The sequence below is a fragment of the Leucoraja erinacea genome, unplaced genomic scaffold (assembly GCF_028641065.1).
Source record: "Leucoraja erinacea ecotype New England unplaced genomic scaffold, Leri_hhj_1 Leri_258S, whole genome shotgun sequence".
NCBI lineage: Eukaryota > Metazoa > Chordata > Chondrichthyes > Rajiformes > Rajidae > Leucoraja > Leucoraja erinaceus.
The window spans coordinates 119,105-142,894 of NW_026576159.1; the positions used below are offsets into that span (position 1 = coordinate 119,105).

A 23,790-nucleotide genomic window follows, 5' to 3' on the forward strand; every position below is an offset into this window, starting at 1 on the left:
AGAGTAGTGTGAGCTAGTGTGTAAGAGTAGTGTGATCTAGTTGTGTAAGAATAGTGAGCGAGTTGTGCAAGAGTGGTGTGAGCTAGTTGTGTAAGAATAGTGAGCGAGTTGTGTAAGAGTGGTGTGAGCGGGTTGTGTAAGAGTGGTGTGAGCGGGTTGTGTAAGAGTAGTGAGCGGGTTGTGTAAGAATAGTGAGCGAGTTGTGTAAGAGTGGTGTGAGTGGGTTGCGTAAGAGTAGTGCAAGGCCAGTTGTGTAACAGTAGTGCAAGGCGGGTGGTCACCTGTGGGTTGCTGGTGTTGGAGGCATCGTCGCTGGGCAGGTTGTCCTGGTAGCTGGTGTCGTCCAGGACGTTGGAGAGGCTGGAGCTTTTCCAGGTGCGGGCTCCAGGGAAGGGTTTGAAACTCTCGAGGGGGGAGGGCGTCTCCGACTTGCTGACGGGGGTGAGGTTGCCGCTCTCCACGGTGGTGAACGAGCTGGCGCTGCCCAGCTCCGGCCCCAGGTCGAAGGTGGGAACGGTGAAGGGAGACAGGGGCTGGTAGAATCCCTCCTCCACGAGGTCGGCGGGGAGGGCCTCCCCCGCGCCGGGGATGTCTATGGGGTTGGCGTGCTCCAACGGATCGAACGACTTGAAGTTCAAGGAGTCAAAGCCCTTCATCTTGCCCGGTTGGAAACCGGGAGACATGGAGACGTCGGATTGTCCCTCCGAGATGTCGTCGCTGAGATCCATGCTGAAGGGAAGGAAGACGTCACAGTCCTGGTAGTCCGGCTGGCTGCTCATGCGTTTCAGCGCCTCCTGGCCAGGCTCCTGCAGCGCATCTTGGTTCTGGTACGAGTTCTTCAGCAGTTGTATGGAGTAACTGGTCAGCGAGCTGGATAGGCTGGCCTCCCGAGACTCGTACGACTCCTTGACGTACAGTTTGGTCAGGTTGTCCTGCCACCCAGCCTGCTTGGCCAATTGGCGGACAATATCGTGCTGGGAGTAAATCAGATGGAAAAGCTGCAAGAGGAAAGGAGAGGAGCAACTCAACACTCCGAAACCAGGCTCAGGAACAGCTTCTTCCCCTCTGTGTTATCAGGCTTCTGAACGGCCCTTCCAGTAAGCTAGGGTACTGTCCCATTCATAGAAACATAAAAATTAGGTGCAGGAGTAGGCCATTCGGCCCTTCGAGCCGGCACCGCCATTCAATATGATCATGGCTGATCATCCAACTCAGTATCCCGTACCTGCCTTCTCTCCATACCCTCTGATCCCCTTAGCCACAAGGGCCACATCTAAATATAGCCAATGAACTGGCCTCGACTACCCTCTGCGGCAGAGAGTTCCAGAGATTCACCACTCTCTGTGTGAAATAAAGTTCTTCTCATCTCGGTTTTAAAGGATTTCCCCCTTATCCTTAAGCTGTGACCTCTTGTCCTGGACTTCCCCAACATCGGGAACAATCTTCCTGCATCTAGCCTGTCCAACCCCTTAAGAATTTTGTAAGTTTCTATAAGATCCCCTCTCAATCTCCTAAATTCTAGAGAGTATAAACCAAGTCTATCCAGTCTTTCTTCATAAGACATTCCTGACATCCCAGGAATCAGCCTGGTGAACCTTCTCTGCACTCCCTCTATGGCAATAATGCCCTTCCTCAGATGTGGAGACCAAAACTGTACGCAATACTCCAGGTGTGGTCTCACCAAGACCCTGTACAACTGCAGTAGAACCTCCCTGCTCCTATACTCAAATCCCTTTGCTATGAAAGCTAACATACCATTTGCTTTCTTCACTGCCTGCTGCACCTGCATGCCTATTTTCAATGACTGGTGTACCATGACACCCAGGTCTCGCTGCATCTCCCCTTTTCCTAGTCGGCCACCATTTAGATAATAGTCTGCTTTCCTGCTTTTGCCACCAAAATGGATAACCTCACATTTATTGGATAACCTCACATTTATACCCCACCTCTACCCCGCTGCGGACATTGGACTTTGTCTCTGGAACTAAACACAAAATGCTGGAGTAGCTCAGCGGGTGAGGCAGCATCTGTGGAGAGAAGGAATGGGTGACGATTTTGGTCAAGACCCTTCTTCACTCTGAGGAAGGGTCTCAACCCGAAACGTCACCTATTCCTTCTCTCCACAGATGCTGCCTCACCCGCTGAGTTACTCCAGCATTTTGTGTTTACCTTCGACTTAAACCAGCATCTGCATTCCTTCTTACACTTTTTGTCTGTGGATCTGATGCGCTACAATGCTGAGAACTATATTCTACACTCTGTACCTTCCGCTTAGCTCTATCTATTGTACTGGAGTTTATATGTATGCATAGTATTATCTGATTTGATTACATAGCATGCAAAACAAAGCTTTTCACTGTAAAAGTCACAAAGTCACCTGGCTCTCGATTCCTCTTCTCTGGGCAAGAGACTGTGTGCGTCTCACTCATCGATTTCTCTCATGATCACCCCTCATCCTCCTGAGCTCCATGGAATAGAGACCCAGCCTCCTCAACCGCTCCCTGCAGCTCACACCCTCTAGTCCTGGCAACATCCTCGTAACATTTCCAGCTTGAAAAAAATAATTTCCTACAACATGGTGCCCAGAACAATATATATATACTCCCACCGTCAATTGGAGGAGCAGCACCTCATATTTCGCTCGGGCAGTTTACACCCCAGCGGTATGAACATTGACTTCTCCAATTTCAGGTAGTCCCTGCTTTCTCCCTCCTTCCCCTCCCCTTCCCAGTTCTCCCACAGCCCACTGTCTCCGCCTCTTCCTTTCTTCTTCCCCCCCACCCCCACATCAGTCTGAAGAAGGGTTGGCCCGAAACGTCACCTATTCCTTCGCTCCATAGATGCTGCCTCACCCGCTGAGTTTCTCCAGCATTTTTGTCTACCTTCGATTATTCCAGCACCTGCAGTTCCTTCTTAAACAATATTCTAAATGTGGCATCACCAACGTCTTATACAACTGCAACATGACCTCCCAGCTTCTAAACTCAATACTCTGACTGATGAAGGCCAGTGGCAAAAGCCTTTTTGACCACCTTATCTCCCTGCGACTCGACCTTCAAGGAACCATGCACCTGTACTCCTAGATCCCTCTGCTCTACAACACTACCCAGAGCCCTGCCATTCACTGTGCAGGTCCTGCCCATGTTAGACGTCCCAAAATTCCTCTCACGATTTTGTGCACGACCTTGCTCAATGCATTAGCAGTGAGCACCTCGACTGCTGACTTTGGACAAAAGAATTTGCGAAATGCAGGAAGATCCTGAGGTGATTGGAACCTTTGTCTCACAGATCCAAATCGCGGAGATTTCTCAGCCGTATCCGAGATTATGTTCATCAGTAAATCCAGTAATTTAGAAGCGACATACAATCTGGTCTATGAAACAAGAACCGTTTCTGCAGGTAGACTGTGAAGGACTAGGCCCAGAGGCCATCGTCTCAGATTAATATAACCTCTTAAATAACTATAATATTAGTCATAGAGTGTCATAGTGTGGAAACAGGTCCAACTTGCCCACACCGGCCCAGCTAAACTAGTCCCAGCTGCCTGCGCTTGGTCCATATCCCACCAAACCTGTCCTATCCATGTGCCTGTCTAACTGTTTCTTAAACGTTGGGATAGTCCCAGCCTCAACTACCTCCTCTGGCAGCTTGTTCCATACACCCACCGCCCTTTGTGTGAAAAAGTTACCCCTCAGATTCCTATTAAATCTTTTCCCCTTCACCTTGCCCCTATGTCCTCTGGTCCTCGATTCCCCTACTCTGGGCAAGAGACTCTGTGCATCTACCCGATCTATTCCTCTCATGATTTTGTACACCTCTATAAGATCACCCCTCATCCTCCTGCGCTCCAGGGAATAGAGACCCAGCCTACTCAACCTCTCCCTATATCTCACACTCTCTAGTCCTGGCAACATCCTCGTAAATCTTTCCAGCTTGACAACATCTTTCCTAAGACATGTTGCCCAGAAGAGCCCCTCGCGTTTACATCTCCCAGCAGCGCCACGTGCAAAGGTCTTGCTATCTTTTTGTGTGAACGTGTGTTACCGGGTGTGATTCCCCTAATCTGGGCAAGAATAACTGTGCATCTACCCGATCTGGGGGGGCCACCGTGGCGCAACGGTAGAGTTACTGCCTTATCGCGCCGGAGACCCGGGTTCGATCCCGACTGCGCGTGCTTGTCCGTACGGGGAGTTTGCACGTTCTCCCCGTGACCTGCGTGGGTTTTCTCCGAGATCTTTGGTTTCCTCCCACACTCCGAAGACGTGCAGGTTTGTAGGCTAATTGACTTGGTAAATGTAAAAATTGTCCCCAGTGTGTGTAGGATAGTGTTAATGCGTGGGGATGGCTGCTCGGCGCGGACACGGTGGGCCGAAGGGCCTGTTTCCGCGCTGTATTTCTACACCAAACTAATACATGAAACTATTCCTCTCATGATTTTATACACCCCTATTAGATCACCCCTTGTCCTCCTGCGCTCCAGGGAATAGAGTCCCAGCCTGGCCAACTTTTATACTCCATACTTTGGGACTGCCTGTGAAGAGTTTGTTGTTTCACTTGCCTTCCGACACACATCCAGACGTACGGTCAGCTCCGCTCTGTGGGACAGGTAGACCACGGCAACCAAGTCTTTGTAGTTTGGGACAGGGTCTAAACATAAACAAACAGAAGCAACATGAAGCAGAGGTGGAGACGGCCATCACTGGTCCACCACGGCGACTCACCTCCCCACCACTGAAGGCACCAGTTTCACTCTAGTTTAGTGTCACGTGTACCGAGGTACACAGTGAAAACCTATGTTGCATGCTATCAGTGAAAACCTATGTTGCATGCTATCCAGTCAGCGGAAAGACAATAAACGATTACTATCGAGCCGTTTACAGTGTGTAGATACAGTGATCTTCTGATCGAGTCCACTCACGAGATTAGAAGTTGTTCGGCCTGAGCTGAACACACTCCTCGGCATCTGCACACAATGTTGTCTGTCTTGTCGCTTCTTGTGTGTGGTGGTGCAAAGACTGGTGCAAACAGGGCCGCAAAGTGAACGCTCTTTCCTTGACCCCCAGATACATGATAAGGGAATAACGTTTAGTGCAAGGTAAAGCCAGTAAAGTCCGATTAAAGATAGTCTGAGGGTCACCAATGAGGTAGATAGTAGTTCAGGACTGCTCTCTGGTTGTGGTAGGATGGTTCAGTTGCCTGATAACAGCTGGGAAGAAACTGTCCCTGAATCTGGAGGTGTGCGTTTTCACACTTCTGTACCTCTTGCCCGATGGGAGAGGGGAGAAGAGGGAGTGGCCGGGGTGAGACTGGTCCTTGATGATGCTGCTGGCCTTGCCGAGGCAGCGTGAGGTGTAGATGGAGTCAATGGAAGGGAGGTTGGTTTGTGTATGTGATGATCTGGGCTGCGTCCACAATTCGCTGCAATTCTCTCTTTTGTTTTGCACGAAAACATTGTTTTATTGAATTTTAATTAGTTATTTTATCATATTATCTATTGCGCACTGTATTTGCAAAGCTGTTGTGCCCCTGCACGTAAGAATGTTTCGGGACACTCTTGACTCTTGGCTCTCTTGACTGATTTGGATGAGATCACAGAGTCTTAGAGTGACTCAGTGTGGAAACAGGCCCTTCGGCCCAACCTGCCCACACCGGCCAACAATGTCCCAGCTACACTAGTCCCACCTGCCCTCGCTTGGTCCATATCCCTCCAAACTTGTCCTATCCATGTACCGGTCCAACTGTTTCTTAAACGATGGGATAGTCCCTGCTTCAACTACCTCCTCTGGCAGCTTGTTCCATACACCCACCACCTATTGTGTGAAAACGTTACCCCTCAGACTCCTATTAAATCTTTTCCCCTTCACCTTGAACCTATGTCCTCTGGTCCTCGATTCCCCTACTCTGGGCAAGAGACTCTGTGCATCTCCCTGATCTATTCCTCTCATGATTTTGTACACCTTTATAAGACCACCCCTCATCCTCCTGAGCTCCAAGGAATAGAGCCCAGCTTGCTCAACCTCTCCCGATAGCTCAGACCCTCTAGTCCTGGCAACATCCTCGTAAATCTTCTCTGAACCCTTTCAAGCTTGGCAACATCTTTCCTATAACATGGTGCCCAGAACTGAACACAATATTCTAAATGCGGTCTCACCAACGTCTTATACAACTGCAACATGACCTCCAACTAAAGTGTGATAAAGTGTCTTCTCTGTTAGATCCTTCAGTGAACACTAATGATCTCATTACTGCTTAGACACAAAATGCTGGAGTAACTCAGCAGGACAGGCAACATCTTTGGAGAGAAGGAATGGGTGACGTTTCGGGTCAAGGCCCTCCCCAGAGATGCTGCCCGTCCCGCTGAGTCACTCCAGCTTTTTGTATCACTCTTCAGATTAACCCAGCATCTGCAGTTCCTTCCTACACATTTTTGCCTTCTCATTGCTGCTTGCCTGCCCGCATTGTAAACACATTGACTAGTGGTTTTAGTAATGTAGTTACTACACAGTGTCACGTTGGCACAGCCAGCTAGTGGAGTCGTTGCCTCAGAGAACCAGTTTCAACTAAGGGCGTTGTCTGTACGGAGTTTGTTTGTTCTCCCCGTGACCTGCGTGGGTTTCCTCCATGAGCTCCAGTTTCCCCCCACACTCCAAAGACGTACAGATTTGTATGTTAATTAGCTTGGTATAATTGTAAATTGGCCCTTGTGTGTGTAGGAGTGTTAGTGTACAGGCGATCCATTGACTTGGCCTCCACAGCCTTCTGTGGCAATGAATTCCACAGATTCACCACCCTCCGACTAAAGAAATTCCTCCTCATCTCCTTCCTAAAGGAACGTCCTTTAATTCTGAGGCTGTGACCTCTGGTCCTAGACTCTCCCACTAGTGGAAACATCCTCTCCACATCCACTCTATCCAGGCCTTTCACTATTCGGCAAGATTCAATGAGCCCCCCCCTCACCCTTCTAACCTAACAGCAAGTAGTGTCCCAGTACCGACAAAAGCTCATCATACAGTATGTTAACCTATTCATTCCTGGGATCAGTCTCGTAAACCTGTGCTCAGGGCTGAAGCAGCACGATGACTGCTAATCCAGACGTTACTTACCGGAACACAGCACTTGCTCGGAGAGGCATCGAATGAGGGAGACTGAGGCGGGGAAATCGTTCAGGAACGAGGTCAGACCCAGGTAGCCGATATCCTTCAGTTTCAGCCGCAGTTTGCTTCTCTCGTTAATTTTCTCGTACTTCAGCATCTTGTACATCAGCTGGCCAGAGCAAAATAAAAATCAGCATCAGATGTTTCCTACCAGTGGAACTCAGATCGGCTTGCACCTCTGTCAGACGTTTGCTTGGGTTTGGCTGAGTTTGGCTGAGATTGGCTGGGTTTGGTTGGGATTGGTTGGTTTGGCTGAGTTTGGCTGGGTTTAGCTGGGATTGGCTTAGTTCGGCTGTTTCGCTGAGATTGGCGGAGTTTGGCTCAGTTTGACTGGATTTGGTTGGGTTTGGCTGGATTTAGTTTGGTTGAGTTTGGTTGGGTTTGGTTGGGTTTGGTTGGGTTTGGTTGGGTTTGGTTGGGTTTGGTTGAGTTTGGTTGGGTGGTTGGGTTTGTTGGGTTTGGTTGGGTTTGGTTGGGTTTGGTTGGGTTTGGTTGGGTTTGGTTGGGTTTGGTTGGGTTTGGTTGGGTTTGAGTTGTTGAGTTTGTTGAGTTTGTTGAGTTGGTTGGGTTTGGTTGGGTTTGGTTGGGTTTGGTTGGGTTTGGTTGGGTTTGGCTGGGTTTGGTTGGGTTTGGTTGGGTTTGGTTGGGTGTAGTTGAGTTTGGTTGGGTTTGGTTGGGTTTGGTTGGGTTTGGTTGGGTTTGGTTGGGTTTGGTTGGGTTTGGCTGGGTTTGGTTGGGCTTGGTTGGGTTTGGTTGAGTTTGGTTGGGTTTGGTTGGGTTTGGTTGGGTTTGGTTGGGTTTGGTTGGGTTTGGTGGGTTTGGTTGGGTTTGGTTGGGTTTGGTTGGTTGGGTTTGGTTGGGTTTGGTTGGGTTTGGTTGGGTTTGGTTGGGTTTGGTTGGGTTTGGTTGGGTTTGGTTGGGTTTGGTTGGGTTTGGTTGGGGCTTGGTTGGGTTTTGTTGGGTTGGGTTTGGTTGTGTTTGGTTGTGTTTGGTTGGTTGTTTTGGTTTGGTTGGGTTGGGTTTGGTAGAGTTTGGCTTGGTTTGGCCTAAACACTAGGGCCAATTTACAATTTTACCGATGCCAATTAACATACAAACCTGTACGTCATTGGAGTGTGGGACGGAAACCGAAGATCTCAGAGAAAACCCACACAGATCACGGGGAGAACGCACCTGTAGTCAAGATCGAATCTGGGTTTCTAGGTTGGTAAGGCAGCAACTCTGCCACTGCACCACCGTGCCGCCCCTAATCATCCTGCCCATGTGCATTAATCAGCACGTGATAGTGATAAGGCCACTCTTCCCTTCAAGACTGTTCTACCATCTGTAATTAAATCCAAGCTACGTTGGAGCAGTCATAGGATCAGGAAGCAGGCCAACAGGCCCTTCGGCCCAATTTGTTCCTGCTGACCATTATGCCCCATCTAAGCTAGTACAATAGGTAGGGTGATGGGGATGATACAGAATGCATAATATAGTTAATTTAGTGTAGTTTAGAGATACAGGCCCTTTGGCCCACCGAGACCGCACATACCAATAATCCCACATACTATCCCACATGCCGGGGACAATTCAAAGAATTGGAGTAGCATAGTGGTGGAGCCTCTGCCTCGGGGTCTCTGGGCCATAAGTCAGCAAATCTACCGCTGCTCCACCGTGCCGTCCCTTCTTGAACGGTGACATCTAACTTTACCCCCCCCCCCGCCAGTCTTATGTCCCGCAACCCCTTTCTTCCAATGTCAAGATTTGATGCACGTTTTGTTCAGCAGCAACTCACCCTGAAGACTTTCTCCCGGACTTCGTCCGAGTACTTCTTCTGCAGGATCAGGGAGTAGAAGACCTCCACGTAGCCAGGGTCAAAGAGCAAGGCGTAGAGCTGGTCCCGAGACTGACCTCCCTTCAACAGGCTGAGCAGCACGTCCAGAATACCACAGAGCTGCAAGACAAATGCGGCTTAGTGCGGGGGTCGGAGGTTAATGGGGAGAAGGTTAGGAGGCAGAGATAGATCAGACATGACTGAATGGCGGAGTAGACTTGATGGGCTGAATGGCCTAATTCTGCTCCTATCACTTATAACCTTATGACTTTATGATAAGTTCATGTTCATAAACGATAGGAGCAGAATTAGGCCACCTGGACCATCGGCATTGAACAAATAGGTTTATTAGCCGAGTATTCACATACAAGGAATTTGCCTTGGTGCTCCACCCGCAAGTGACATCATGGCATATACAGTGACAGTTAGCAATGACACATAAAACATTGAACATTAATAATAATAAATAATTGTAAGCAACCTTTGGCCCCGTATCTGAGGAAGGGTTATTGATAGGGGACGATCAGCCATGATCACAATGAATGGCGGTGCTAGCTCGAAGGGCCGAATGGCCTCCTCCTGTACCTATTTTCTATGTTTCTATGTTTCTATGAAGGATGTGCTGGCTCTCGAGAGGGTCCAAAGGAAGTTTACAACAATGGTCCCAGGAATGATGGGGTAGCCTTGATGGGCCGAATGTCTTAATTCTGCTCCTATCACATCTGACCTTATGTCTACTGCGCCATTCAATCATGGCTGATCTATCTTTCCCTCCAAACCCCATTCTCCTGCCTTCTCCCTATAACCTCTAACACCCGTACTAATAAAGAATTGATTTAATCCCCAACTTAAAAAATATCCATTGACTTGGACTCCACAGTTGTCTGTGGCAATGACTTTCACAGATTCACCACCCTCTGACGAAAGCAATTCCGCCTCATCTCCTTCCTAGAGCTGCGCCCTTTAATTCTGAGGCTGTGTCCTCTGCTCCTAGACTCTCCCACTGGTAGATCCATCCTCTCCGCATCCACTCTATCCAGGCCTTTTCACTATTCATAAAATCCAAGAGTACACAACCTCTCCCTATATCTCAGGCCCTCGAGTCCCGGCAACATACTCGTAAATCTTCTCTGCACTCGTTCCAGCTCAATAACATGCCGCGGCCATTTGAGATCCGAATAGGAAGGACATGTTGGACTTGCTCTGTGTTAGTGGTCTTACCCTTGGAAACATTGTGGTTCTGGGCCCAAACACTTGAGATCCCCAGTACACTATTGGTAGAGCAAAGGGGAAGATACAGAGTGTAGAATATAGTTCTCAGCATTGTAGCGCACCAGTTCCACAGACAAAGTCCAATGTACGCAATGGGGTAGAGGTGAATCGGACAACACCCTAGCTTATGGAAGGGCCGTTCAGAAGCCTAAAGGGCTGCACAGTGGCGCAGCGGTAGAGTCGCTGGCTCACAGCGTCAGATTCCCGGGTTCGATCCTGACCACGGGTGCTGTCTGTGCGGAGTTTGTATGTTCTCCCCGTGATCGATAATGTTTTATTATTAATGTTTAATGTTTTATGTGTCATTCCTAACTGTCACTTGTGGGCAGAGCACCAAGGCAAATTCCTTGTATGCAAATACTTGGCCAATAAACTTATTCATTCATTCATTCATTCATCCATTCAATCATTCATTCATTCATCCATTCATTCATCATTCATTCATTCAATCATTCATTCATTCATTCAATCATTCATTCATTCAATCATTCATTCAATCATTCATTCATTCATTCATTGATTCATTCAGTGACCTGCGTGGGTTTCCCCCCAAGATCTTTAGTTTCCTCCCACACTCCAAAGATGTACAGGTTTGTAGGTTAATTGACTTGGTGTGAATATAAGTTGTCCATAGTGTGTGTAGGACAGTGTTAGTGTGCGGGGATCGCTGGTCTGCGTGGACTCGGTGGGCCGAAGGGCCTGTTTCCGTGCTGTATGTCTAAACTAAACTATACTAAACTACATGACACTACACTACACTACATGAAACTAAACAGAGGGGAATCGGAATAGGATGACTTTATTGCCACTTGTGAGATTCTTGCTTGTTTACCCAATGTATCCAATGAGCGGACATCTACGTTGCTGACAGTTACAAAGCCTGCCGGCTCCTCCTCTTGACCCCTCCCCCTCCCCCACACTGGGTCCCCATTGTCCCCCGCAGAAGCTGGGTTCAGCTGTTGGTTTGGCTCCAAGAAGGGCAGCAAACGTAAGCAGAAACCGCCTCCACCTCGCCTCTCACCTGGTCCTCATCGTTGACTGCTGCCATGTAGGAAACAATGCTGTGCAGCTCCTCGGCTGAAACCGTCTTGGAGATGAAATCCTTCAGCAGGTTGAAGATGGAGAGCTGCACCGTTTTAACCTCAGCCGTGACCTGACGATCCTTCTGTGCCCTGGGGAAAACACGGAGCCGGCGTTAAAGAGATCGCCAAACTGCCCCATCCTTCATCCATGCTCGTTCATCGAGAGAGAGGGAGTGCAGCGTAGGTTTACAAGGTTAATTCCCGGGATGGCGGGACTGTCATATGCTGATAGAATGGAGCGGCTGGGCTTGTATACACTGGAGTTTAGAAGGATGAGAGGGGATCTTATTGAAACATATAAGATTATTAAGGGCTTGGACACGCCAGAGGCAGGAAACATGTTCCCGATGTTGGGGGAGTTCAGAACCAGGGGCCACAGTTTAAAAATATGGGGTAAGCCATTTAGAACGGAGACGAGGAAACACTTTATCACCCAGAGAGTTGTGAGTCTGTGGAATTCTCTGCCTCAGAGGGCGGTGGAGGCCGGTTCTCTGGATGCTTTCAAGAGAGAGCTAGATAGGGCTCTTAAAGATAGCGGAGTCAGGGGATATGTGGAGAAGGCAGGAACGGGGTACTGATTGTGGATGATCAGCCATGATCACATTGAATGGCGGTGCTGGCCCGAAGTGCCAAATGGCCTACTCCTGCACCTATGGTCTATTGTCTGTCTATCGAGCATCGAACTATACAGCATAGAACAGGTCCTTCAGCCCACCGAGTCCACGCCGACCAATGAGTAACTCAGCGGGACAGGCAGCATCTCTGGAGAGAAGGAATGGGTGATGTTTCGGTTCGAGACCCTTCTTCAGTCTTCAGGTCTGTAGAAGGGTTTCAACCCGAAACGTCACCCATTCCTTCTCTCCAGAGTTGCTGCCTGTCCCGCTGAGTTACTCCTGCTTTTTGTGTCTATCACACTAGTCCCATGTTATCCCTCTTTCCCTACGAACTCAGGCACTGTCTGTGTGGAGTTTGCACGTTCTCCCGCGTGGATTTTCTCCGGGTGCTCCGGTTTCCTCCCACATCCCAAAGACGTGCGGGTCTATAGGTTAATCAGCCCCTCAGTGTGTGTAGGGAGTGGGTGAGAAAGTGGGATAACATAGGACTAGTGTGAACGGGCGATCGATGGTCAGCATGGACTCGAAGGGACGAAGGGCCTGTTTCCGAGCTGTATCTCTAAACTGAACTAAGACTAAAATGTCTATGTCGAACATGACGCTAAGAGATGCTCATCCCCTCCTGCCTACCACAAGATCACTCTGTACGACAACGCTATCAACCTAACAACCTGCTTACAACAATTAATCTACAAAACTGGGATGTGGGAGGAAACCGGAGCACCCGGAGAAACCCGGGTATCAGGGGTTACGGGGAGAAGGCAGGAGAATGGGGTTAGGAGGGAGAGATAGATCAGCCGTGATTGAATGGTGGAGTAGACTTGATGGGCCGAATGGCCTAATTCTGCTCCAATCACTTATGAGCTTATGATCTCATGAAAACCCACGCATGTTACGGGGAGAACGTACAAACTCCGTACAGACAGCGCCCGTAGTCGGGATCGAACCCGGGTCTCTGGCGCTGTGAGGCAGCGGCTAAACTCTCTGTGCCATTGTGCGACTCCTCCCCCCCCCACCCCCCCCAAACCTAAGTAGGATTGTGTTTATGTGCGGCAATAGACAATAGACAATAGGTGCAGGAGTAGGCCATTCGGCCCTTCGAGCCAGCACCGCTATTCAATGTGATCATAGCTGATCATCCCCAATCAGTACCCCGTTCCTGCCTTCTCCCCATATCTCCTGACTCCGCTATCTTTAAGAGCCCTATCTAGCTCTCTCTTGAAAGTATCCAGAGAACCGGCCTCCACCGCCCTCTGAAGCAGAGAATTCCACAGACTCACAACTCTCTGTGAGAAAAAGAGTTTGTGTTTGAAAAAAAGGAACGTCACTGTTTCCAGGTACATGTGAGAATTAAGTACCCAATAGGCGGTCCCGGTGGTGCAGCGGTAGAGTTGCTGCCTACAGCACTTACAGCACCCGAGACCCGGGTTCGAACCCAACCACGGGCGCTGTCATGTGCGGAGTTTGTACGTTCCCCCCGTGACCTGCGCGGGTTTTCTCCGAGATCTTCGGCTTCCTCCCACACTCTAAAGACGTGCAGGTTTGTAGGTTAATCGGCTTGGTGTAAATGTAAATTGGCCCCCAGTGTGTGTAGGATAGTGTTAGTGTGCGGGGATCGCTGGTCGGGCGCGGAGGGCCTGTTTCCGCGCTGTATCTCTAAACTAAACCACAAACTAGTATTGAATCTTTCCACTCACCCATAATGTGTCCGGATCGAGTCCAGGAGGTACTGCACTCCGTATTTCTTTCGGGTACGCTGTTTGTGGTCTTTAGTGATGGTGGACAAGTACTGTATGTGTCCTGTGAATGCAAAGACAGTCAGATTGTTCACTCTTGCACGTGTAACAAACCATACCGTGTTAACCTCAAATGATCAGGGCTGGACATTGAAGGCAGAGACTGATAGATTCTTGATTAGCCCGGGTGTCAGGGGTTATGGGGAGAAGGCAGGAGAATGCGGTTAGGAGGGAGAGGTAGATTGGCCATGATTGAATGACAGAGTAGACTTGATGGGCCGAATGGCCCAAATCTGAGGAAGGACATTATTGCCATAGAGGGAGTGCAGAGAAGGTTCACCAGACTGATTCCTGGGAGTCAGGACTGTCTTATGAAGAAAGACTGGATAGACTTGGTTTATACTCTCTAGAATTTAGGAGATTGAGAGGGGATCTTATAGAAACTTACAAAATTCTTAAGGGGTTGGACAGGCTAGATGCAGGAAGATTGTTCCCAATGTTGGGGAAGTCCAGGACAAGGGGTCACAGCTTAAGGATAAGGGGAAAATCCTTTAAAACCGAGATGAGGAGAACTTTTTTTCACACAGAGAGTGGTGAATCTCTGGAACTCTCTGCCACAGAGGGTAGTTGAGGCCAGTTCATTGGCTATATTTAAGAGGGAGTTAGATGTGGCCCTGGGGGCTAAGGGGATCAGGGGGTATGGAGAGAAGGCAGGTACGGGATACTGAGTTGGATGATCAGCCATGATCATATTAAATGGCGGTGCAGGCTCGAAGGGCCGAATGGCCTACTCCTGCACCTAATTTCTATGTTTCTATGTTTCTAATTCTGCTCCTATCACTTATGCCCTGATGAATTCAGCACTATTGGGAAGGCTGGGTTTTGGTTTAGTTTACAGCCTGGAAATAGATCCTTCGCCCCTGACCGAGTCCACGCCGACCAGCGATTGCCGCTCACTGTGGTTCGATGTGATCCCACTCTCACATCCACTCCCTGCACACACCCAGGGGGCAAGTTACAGTGGGCAAATTAACCTGCAAACCCGGGATGTGGGAGGAAACCGGAGCAGCCGGAGAAAACCCCACGTGGTCACGGGGGGGAGAACGTGCAAACTCCTCACAGACAGACAGCACCCGAGGTGAGGATGGAACATTGTGAGGCAGCGGTTCTGCCACTGTGCTGCCTGAAGCTCAATGTAAAAAGACAATAAATAATGCCTCGATCTCGAGGCTTGGCAAAAGAACGGGTAGTAATGAAAGACTACACAGCCCATGGATTAACTTTGAGGGTTTATGCTCTCAGGGTGAAGGGGGGAATCGACAATGAAGCATGTTCAGTTTCAAACATTCACATGTGGGCAGATATATAGAAGGGTTCAGTGGGCTGTGGGCCAAATGCAGGCAGTAGAATCAACTTGGACAGCAGGAACAAGATGGGCCGAAGGGCTTGTATCCCTGCTGCACATCTCTACGGCTGTGTTGCATGGTGGCGCATAGTAAAGCTGCTGCCTCACAGCGCCGGAGACCCGGGTTCAATCCCGACCACAAGTGCTGTCTGTACGGAGTATGTATTTTCTGCATGGGACCTGCGTGGGTTTTCTCCAGGGATCTCCGGCCTCCTCCCACATCCCAAAGACGTGCAGGTTTGTAGGCTAATTGGCCTTGGTATAATTGTAAATTGTCCCTAGTGTGTGTAGGATGGTGCTAGTGTGTGGGTGATCGCTGGTCGGCACGGACTCGGTGGGCCGAAGGGCCTGTTTGTATTCTGAGTTTAGGAGGATGAGAGGGCACTTTATTGAAACATAAGATTATTAAGGGCTTGGACGCACTAGAGGCAGGAAACATGTTCCCGATGTTGGGGGAAGTCCAGAACCAGGGGCCACCGTTTAAGAATAAGGGGTATCAGGCATTTAGAACGGAGTCGAGGAAACACTTTTTCTCACAGAGAGTTGTGAGTCTGTGGAATTCTCTGCCTCAGAGGGCGGCGGAGGCCGGTTCTCTGGATACTTTCAAGAGAGAGCTAGATAGCGCTCTTAAAGATAGCGGAGTCAGGGGATATGGTGATAAGGCAGGAACGGGGTACTGATTGGGGATGATCAGCCATGATCACATTGAATGGCGGTGTTGGCTCGAAGGGCCGAATGGCCTACTCCTGCATCTATTGTCTATTGTATATTGTTTCCGCGCGCTGTATTTCTAAACTAAACTAAAATGCTGCAGTTGTGCTGGTGGGAACATTATTTGTGGGGGTGGGTGGCATTGAAGAGGCTATGTTCTCGTTGAGGATGTGTTGCGTCAATCCCCTTCCCCCCGACCATGGTCCCTCGTGTACTGGGGGAGTTGTGCAGACGGACTGGACGTTTTACCAGAATGAGGCGCAAGGCCCTACCTAATCGCACGGCAAAGTCGCTGTGGCTCCAGATGCGGAAATCGAAGAGCAGGTACTGGTGGAGGTAGTGGAGCAGAAGATTGTTGCCCTCGTTGGCGGCCTGCTCCAGCAGGAACTGACAGGCCATCAGCACGTTCATGTCCAACTTCTGCCGCGGAACCTGCGCCAAAGAAAAGCCCAGCCGTCAATACCGTCCCCGAAGACAGGAGTAACTCAGCGGGACGGGCGGCATCTCTGGAGAGAAGGAATGGGTGACGTTTCGGGTCGAGACCCTTCTTCAGAATCGGAATCTGCAGTGCCTTCCTACACATCAATACTGTTCCCTCTCGTCGCACGAGAGAGGCCCTTCGGCCCCAACCCGCAGCGAATTGTGGACGCAGCCCAGACCATCGCACAAACCCACTTCACTTCCATTGTGTAGGAAGGAACCGCAGGTGCTGGTTTACACCGAAGATGGACACATAAATGCAGGAGTTACTCAGCGGGACAGAGGGGGAGGGTTGAAGATGGAGAGTGAGAGAGGCAGAGGGTGAGGGGAGAGGGAGGGAAGGGTGGGGGGAGTGTCCCGGGAAGCCTCGACCCACCCAGCCGAACAACTGCGCCGCCGATGACCAGAGAGACGACTGAAGGCCGGAAGGCACCCAGGTAGGCCCGACTCGCCCCATAGACCAATGCAGGGGACTGCGGTGAAGCTGGGCGGCGAGGCCTGTCTGGACCGAAGGAGCCTGGCGGTGGCGTTGATGGGAGCCTCGGTGGCGATGAGAGCCTCAGCAACAACGTGGGGCCACGCGGTCGATGAGCGTTGGGGGTGGGGGGTTGGGGGAGAGGGAGAGAGTGGGTGTAGGGGCAGGGAGTAGTCACACATGGAGATCCAAGAGTCTGCTGATCATGACATGCTGACTGCACGGACATGATTGCCGGACAAGGCAGTAAAGGTCTCCAGAGCAAGTGTTCACCTTCTGGAGTAGAGCGCCCATGATGGCTGGCCCGTTGCACTGGATCAGACTCTCCTGGTTCATGGGATGATGTTGGATGAAGTTCTTGATCAGGAGCAGGAAAGCAGACACGCTATTTCTCTCCAATTTACTCTCTGTCAAGCAATCACAAGAACATCAGCATGAAGACCAACTCTAAAACCCGCCACAAGTCAGACACAAAAAAACTGGAGTAACTCAGCGGGTCAGGCAGCATCTGTGGAGAACATGGATAGGTGACGTTTCACAGAGTGCTGGAGTAGCTCAGCGGGTCAGGCAGCATCTGTGGAGAACATGGATAGGTGACGTTTCACAGAGTGCTGGAGTAACTCAGCGGGTCAGGCAGCATCTGTGGAGAACATGGATAGGTGACGTTTCACAAGAGTGCTGGAGTAACTCAGTGGGTGCAGCAGCATCTATGGAGCTAAGGAAATAGGTAACGTTTCGGGTCGAAACCCTTCCGGGTTTCGGCCCGAAACGTTGCCTATTTCCAGAAGTGTTTCGGCCCGAAACGTTGCCTATTTCCTTATGACCTAATTCACAACCTTTTTTACTCGTGGACATTTCTCATCAGGCTAGAAAATACGCCCCGACCTACTTGATTCCACGAGTACCGACTAGCATCACGGCCTGCTACGACCTCCTACCTACGACCTACCTACGACCTCGTGACGACCATGCTGCAGGTACGAGTCAAGGGCAAACTCGGCAGAGGTCGTGAATTAGGTCGTGAAAGTGGGACTGGCCCTTTAGGTCCTTCACTATTCGGTAAGTTTCAATGAGGTGCCCCCCCTCATCCTTCTAATCTCCAGCGAGTACAGGCCCAGTGCCGTCAAACGCTCATCGGATGTTAACCCACTCATTCCTGGAATCATTCTCGTACCGGATCTACGGCAGTAAGATGGTCCCGTTAACGGAAGGCTCGACGCCCCCGATCGCAGGAGAACAAAGAAGGGAAGAGATTGAACTTCCATCATAGTGAGGAATGTGGAGGAGTCACTGTGGTGGATGTTTATGGTATAATGTATCTTGTGTGTTCTGTTGCTTTTTATTGATACGACTGTACGACAAATGAAATTCCTTGCATATTGCAAAACATACTTGGCTAATAAGGTACGATTATTATGATTATGAGTAAACCTCTTCTGGACCCTCTCCAGCACCAGCATATCCTTCCTCAGAGATGGGGCCCATGTACTTGAGTTGGATTTGAACACTTTCATGAGTAGTATTATGGTTAGTGTTGTGTGGTGTTCAATTTAAGCCCCTGTCCCACTGTACGAGGTAATTGACGAGTTCTCCCGAGTTTTCCCCCCGATTCGAACTCGGAGAATGTCCGGAGCGGGTCCGTAGGAGTTTGTGGATGTCCCGTAGCTGCTCGTAATGCTAACGGTAGGTACTTGGGAAATCCGGTAAACTCGTGACGTTTTTTCATCCTTGCAAAAAAATCTCCACGGGTAAAAAAATGTCCACGAGATTTCAAAAAATGGTTCCTTTTTATACCTACCTACGTTAGCGTTACGAGCCGCTACGAGACATCCACGAACTCCTACGGACCCGCTACGGACATTCTCCGAGTTCGAATCAGGGGAAGACACGGGAGAACTCGTGAATTACCTCATACAGTGGGACAGGGGGCTTTACAGTCACCATGTGTACCGAGGTATAGTGAAAAGCTTTGCTCTGCATGCTATCCGATCAGATCACATAATACCACACATAGATACAAGCGTTAAGGTACACAAAATTGCTGGAGAAACTCAGCGGGCGCAGCAGCATCTATGGAGCGAAGGAAATAGGCGACGTTTCGGGCCCGAAACGTCGCCTATTTCCTTCGCTCCATAGATGCTGCTGCACCCGCTGAGTTTCTCCAGCAATTTTGTGTACCTTCGACCTTCCAGCATCTGCAGTTCCTTCTTGAAACACTAGATACAAGCGTTATTCCCTTACCATGTATCTCTAAACATTCTGCCCTAATCCCTTATCGTGTATCTGTACACCGCAAATGGATCGATTGTACTCACGTTTAAGAGTTCAGAGTGAGGGAACATCTCCTAATCCGATTTTTGCACAGCCATCATCCAAAGCATGCTCACTTCATCAATAACAGTCTGGTACAGCAGTTTGGACACTCACTCCCGTAATAAACTACAGCGCATTGTCAACAAAGCATCCAAAATCATCAGCACCCCCCCTCCCATCAGAATAGAATAGAATAGTTTCTTTATTGTCATTGTAACATGAACCATGTACAACGAAATTTATAAATGTCAGCCAGTCAGTGCACCATTCAAACATTTCTAAAAGCTAACGATACATACAAGATAAAATATTAAAAGATAAACAACTAAAATAAATATCACGAAAATATCACGCATAAACACCCAACCCTCCATCCTTCTGTCGATGGGAAATGGGTGGGAAATGTCCTTTATAATACTCTGGGATTTTTTGGTGCAGCGGGAACTGTGTAAGTCCTCCAAGGTAAGGAGAGGGCAGCTGACAATCCTCTGGGCGTCAATAGAATCACTCAATCTCAAACGGCCCGTGTCAAGGGTGAAGAAAATCATTTCTGATCAATCACTCCCAGCTCACCACATCTTCCACCTGCTGCCCTCAGGGAGGCGCTACAGCTCACTGCCCGCCAAAAACATCACGATTCAAAAACAGTGCCTACCCATATGCAATTCGAACTCTGAACACTCTATGACAATATCACAAAGCCACCCCGTGCATGTACTGTATACTGTATGTTGTCTGTGTTTTATGTTATGTTATGTTCTGCTCGCTGTGTTCCTCTGTACCACAAACCGTATGTCTGCATGACTGGAATCAGCTTATTGTGTAAAATCCTGTACTGAACATGAATTCCACCAGCTTGACTGTGTGGTCATTAAATAATCTTGAATCTTGAATCTTGAATCTTGAATCTTGAAGAAGGAACTGCAGATGCTGGAAAATTCGAAGGTAAGACACAAATGCTGGAGATACTCAGCGGGTGAGGCAGCATCTATGGAGCGAAGGAATAGGTGACGTTTCGGGTCGAGACCCTTCTTCAGACTGATGTGGGGGCGGGAAGAATCACGTATTGTAATCATGTATTGTCTTTCCGCTGACTGGTTAGCGCATAACAAAAGCTTTTCACTGTACCTCAGTACACGTGACAATAAACTAGACTGAACAGTTAAACTCCAGTACAATAGGTGGAGCAAAGGGGAAGATACAGAATGCAGAATATAGTTCTCAGCATTGCAGCGCACTGATCTACTGCAGAGCTGGTGAAGATAGACACAAAAAGCTGGAGTAACTCAGTGGGACAGGCAGCAACTCTGGCGAGAGGATTGGGTGTCTTTTCGGGTCGAGACCCTTCTTCAGACTGAGACTCTGGGTAGAGGGAGACGAGAGATATAAGGTCACAAGTGATAGGAGTAGAATTAGGCCATTCGGTCCATCAAGTCTACTCCGCCATTCGATCATGGCTGATCTACTTCTTCCTCCTGAACCCCATCCAGAATGGGGTCGAGAATGGACTGAAGAAGGGTCACGACCTAAAACGTCACCCATTCCTTCTCTCCAGGGATGCTGTCTGTCCCGCTGAGTCACTCCAGCATTTAGTGTCTATCTTCGGTGTAAACTCAAATCTGAAAACTTCAACGGCAACTTATTTTCCTGCTTATGTTTACTTTCTCACTCCCTGGGGCAGATAGTTTAATACTGAATATGGACATTGGTCTATAGGATAAGTAGAGGTAGTTTAGATATTACTTTGGCATTCGGCTTGGTTCACTTGGCTGGGCACTTATCCTGGTGTTTAGCGGTTGGTTAGTTAGTTAGTTAGTTAGTTAGTTAGTTAGTTAGTTAGTTAGTTAGTTAGTTAGTTAGTTAGTTAGTTTGTTAGTTAGTTAGTTGGCTAGTTAGTTAGTTGGATGATTAATAGCTAGTTGGTTGGTTAGTTAGTTAGTTAGTTAGTTGCTAGTTGGTTTAGCTAGCTAGTTAGTTAGTTCGTTGGTTAGTTAGTTGATTACTTAGTTAATGAGTTAATTAGTTGGTTGGTTGGTTGGTTGGTTGGTTGGTTGGTTAGTCAGTGAGTGAGTTAGTTAGCGAGTGAGTCAGTCAGTTAGCCAGCTAACTAGTTACACCTGCAGTTCCTTCTGAAGCAGAGTTGGTGAGTGTGAGATGACGGCAGCAACAGTGGACTTACCCGAGGACCGTCCCAAAGGCAGCACCATGCTCTGGATGTTCTGAGAAGATGTCAGCTCAGGTCCCACCAGGTCCGTCGTCTCCTGGTTCTCCTGCGGCTCCTCGCTGTTGGATGCCAGTTGCTCCAGGAGGGGGAGGAAAGCCCCCATTCCTCCAACACAGCTGATCACATCCTGCACAACCAACCAGGAAAAAACCCCATTAGAGGCAAGTGAAGGAATGAATGCACGAATGATTACTTCATTGGTACAAGTCACAGTGAAAGTCTTCACTTGCAAACCCAATGCAGGCAAATAGTCATAATGTCATAAAGAAATGACAATTCATTGTAGGCCCCCTTTGGGCATGGATGACCATGGGTGTCTCCAGGGTTGGAGGACGCCTGCCTGTGCGTGACTTTGTTTAACGTGGGGAGACTGGTGCACAGACAGCCACCCCACGGTCCTTGACAGATCTGGGTCAGGATCCAGTGGCATGGAGTCCAAGACGACCGGAGACCCTTTTCTGCTGCAGCCTTCATCCGCCTTCCCAGCCGTTGTGACGCTCCACTAAGGTCAGCCATCGTCCTCCGCCTGTTCCACCGTTGAGGTCTTGGTTGGATTGCTCTTTGTCAGAGACCTCCCCCTCGACCTTACCGCCATGGGTGGCCCTACCAGGAGCGTAGCTCCAGACGGCATCGCTCTCAGGATCTCAGGTCCACACAAGCTTCTCCACCTCGACACGGTGACAATCCATGGAGAATAGACAATAGACAATAGGTGCATGAGTAGGCCATTCGGCCCTTCGAGCCAGCACCACCATTCACTGTGGTCATGGCTGATCATCTACAATCAGTACCCTGTTCCTGCCTTCACCCCATATCCCCTGACTCCGCTATCTTTAAGAGCTCTATCAAACTCTCTTGAAAGCATCCAGAGAATTGGCCTCCACTGCCTTCCGAGGGAGAGAATTCCACAGACTCACAACTCTGTGGGTGAAAAAGTTTTTTCTCATCTCCTTTATCTTAAACTGTGGCCCCTGGTTCTGGACTCCCCCAACATTGGGAACGTTTCCTGCCTCTAGCGTGTCCAATCCCTTAATAATCTTATATGTTTCAATAAGATTGCCTCTCATCCTTCTAAATTCCAGAGTATACAAGCCCAGCCGTTCCATTCTCTCAGCATCCGAGGAATTAATCTGGTGAACCTACGCTGCACTCCCTCAATAGCAAGAACGTCCTTCCTCAAATTAGGGGACCAAAACTGCACACAATGCTCCAGGTGTGGTCTCACTAGGACCCTGTAAACTGCAGAAGGACCTCTTTGCTCCTATGCTCAACTGCTCTTGTTATAAAGGCCAACATGCCATTGACTTTCTTCACTGCCTGCTGTACCTGCATGCTTACTTTAAAGGGCGGGTCCAGACCACCAGTTTCCAGCAAGTGGGTGGTGGACTTGGACTGTAACACCATTTAAAAGACGTTTGAATATGGTTTGGAGGGTAATGGGCCAAAGACAGGCAAGTGGGACGAGTGTAGTTGAGTTTAGTTTCAAGAAACGACCCTCCAAGTCCGCGCCGACTAGCGATCGCCGCACGTTAACACTATCCTGCACACGCTACGGACAATTTACATTTATACCGAAACCTACGAACCTGTACGTCTTTGGAGTGTGGGAGGAAACCAGAGCGCCCGGTGAAATCCCACGCAATAACGGGGAGAACGTACAAACTCCGCACAGACAGCACCCGTCGTTGGGATGGATCCCGGGTCTCTGGCGCTGTGAGGCAGCAGCTCCACCGCTGTGCCACCGTGCCGCCCTTGATGAAACATTTTGCTCATCACTTACAAAATTCTTAAGGGGTTGGACAGGCTAGATGCAGGAAGATTGTTCCCGATGTTAGGGAAGTCCAGGACAAGGGGTTACAGCTTAAGGATAAGGGGGAAATCCTTTAAAACCGAGATGAGAAGAACTTTTTTCACACAGAGAGTGGTGAATCTCTGGAACTCTCTGCCACAGAGGGTAGTCGAGGCCAGTTCATTGGCTATATTTAAGAGGGAGTTAGATGTGACCCTTGTGGCTAAGGGGATCAGGGGGTATGGAGAGAAGGCAGGTACGGGATACTGAGTTGGATGATCAGCCATGATCATATTGAATGGCGGTGCAGGCTTCAAGGGCCGAATGGCCTACTCCTGCACCTAATTTCTATGTTTCTATGTAAGTTAGACAATTGACAATAGGTGCAGGATTAGGCCATTCAGCAGGGTCTTTGATAAGGTCTGCTCTGGAAGGTTGGAACGTATGGGATCTAGGGAGCACAGCAGAATGGATGGAGAATTGGCCTCATGGAAGGATGCAGAGGGTGATGGTGGTAGCTTGCATTTTTGGACTGGAGGTCGGTGACGAGTGGATGGAACGGGAGCGCGGTTAACACACCCGCTCTACCCGCTGTGCCACTGTGCGTTGGCTTGATGAGATGCGCCAATGTGAGGAACAATCTTTGGCCAAGATAGACACAGACCTCTGGGGTAACTGGCAGCATCTCTGGAGAGAAGGAACAGGTGACATTTCGGGTC

At 49.3% G+C, this 23,790-nt stretch overlaps 1 protein-coding gene across 1 annotated transcript in view; it reads right to left on the reverse strand.

Moving 5' to 3' along the window:
• The window catches only part of LOC129693317 (neurobeachin-like protein 2), a gene marked incomplete at its 5' end in the record, with an annotated part of 143,723 nt that overhangs the window by 91,200 nt on the left and 28,733 nt on the right, over nt 1-23,790 (reverse strand). The window contains 9 exons of the mRNA XM_055630164.1: nt 282-998; nt 4,559-4,647; nt 7,104-7,263; nt 8,932-9,090; nt 11,264-11,414; nt 13,636-13,738; nt 16,063-16,222; nt 17,019-17,152; nt 21,238-21,409. Coding sequence (XP_055486139.1) covers nt 282-998; nt 4,559-4,647; nt 7,104-7,263; nt 8,932-9,090; nt 11,264-11,414; nt 13,636-13,738; nt 16,063-16,222; nt 17,019-17,152; nt 21,238-21,409 — 1,845 coding nt within the window. The remainder of the gene's footprint in view (nt 1-281; nt 999-4,558; nt 4,648-7,103; nt 7,264-8,931; nt 9,091-11,263; nt 11,415-13,635; nt 13,739-16,062; nt 16,223-17,018; nt 17,153-21,237; nt 21,410-23,790) is intronic.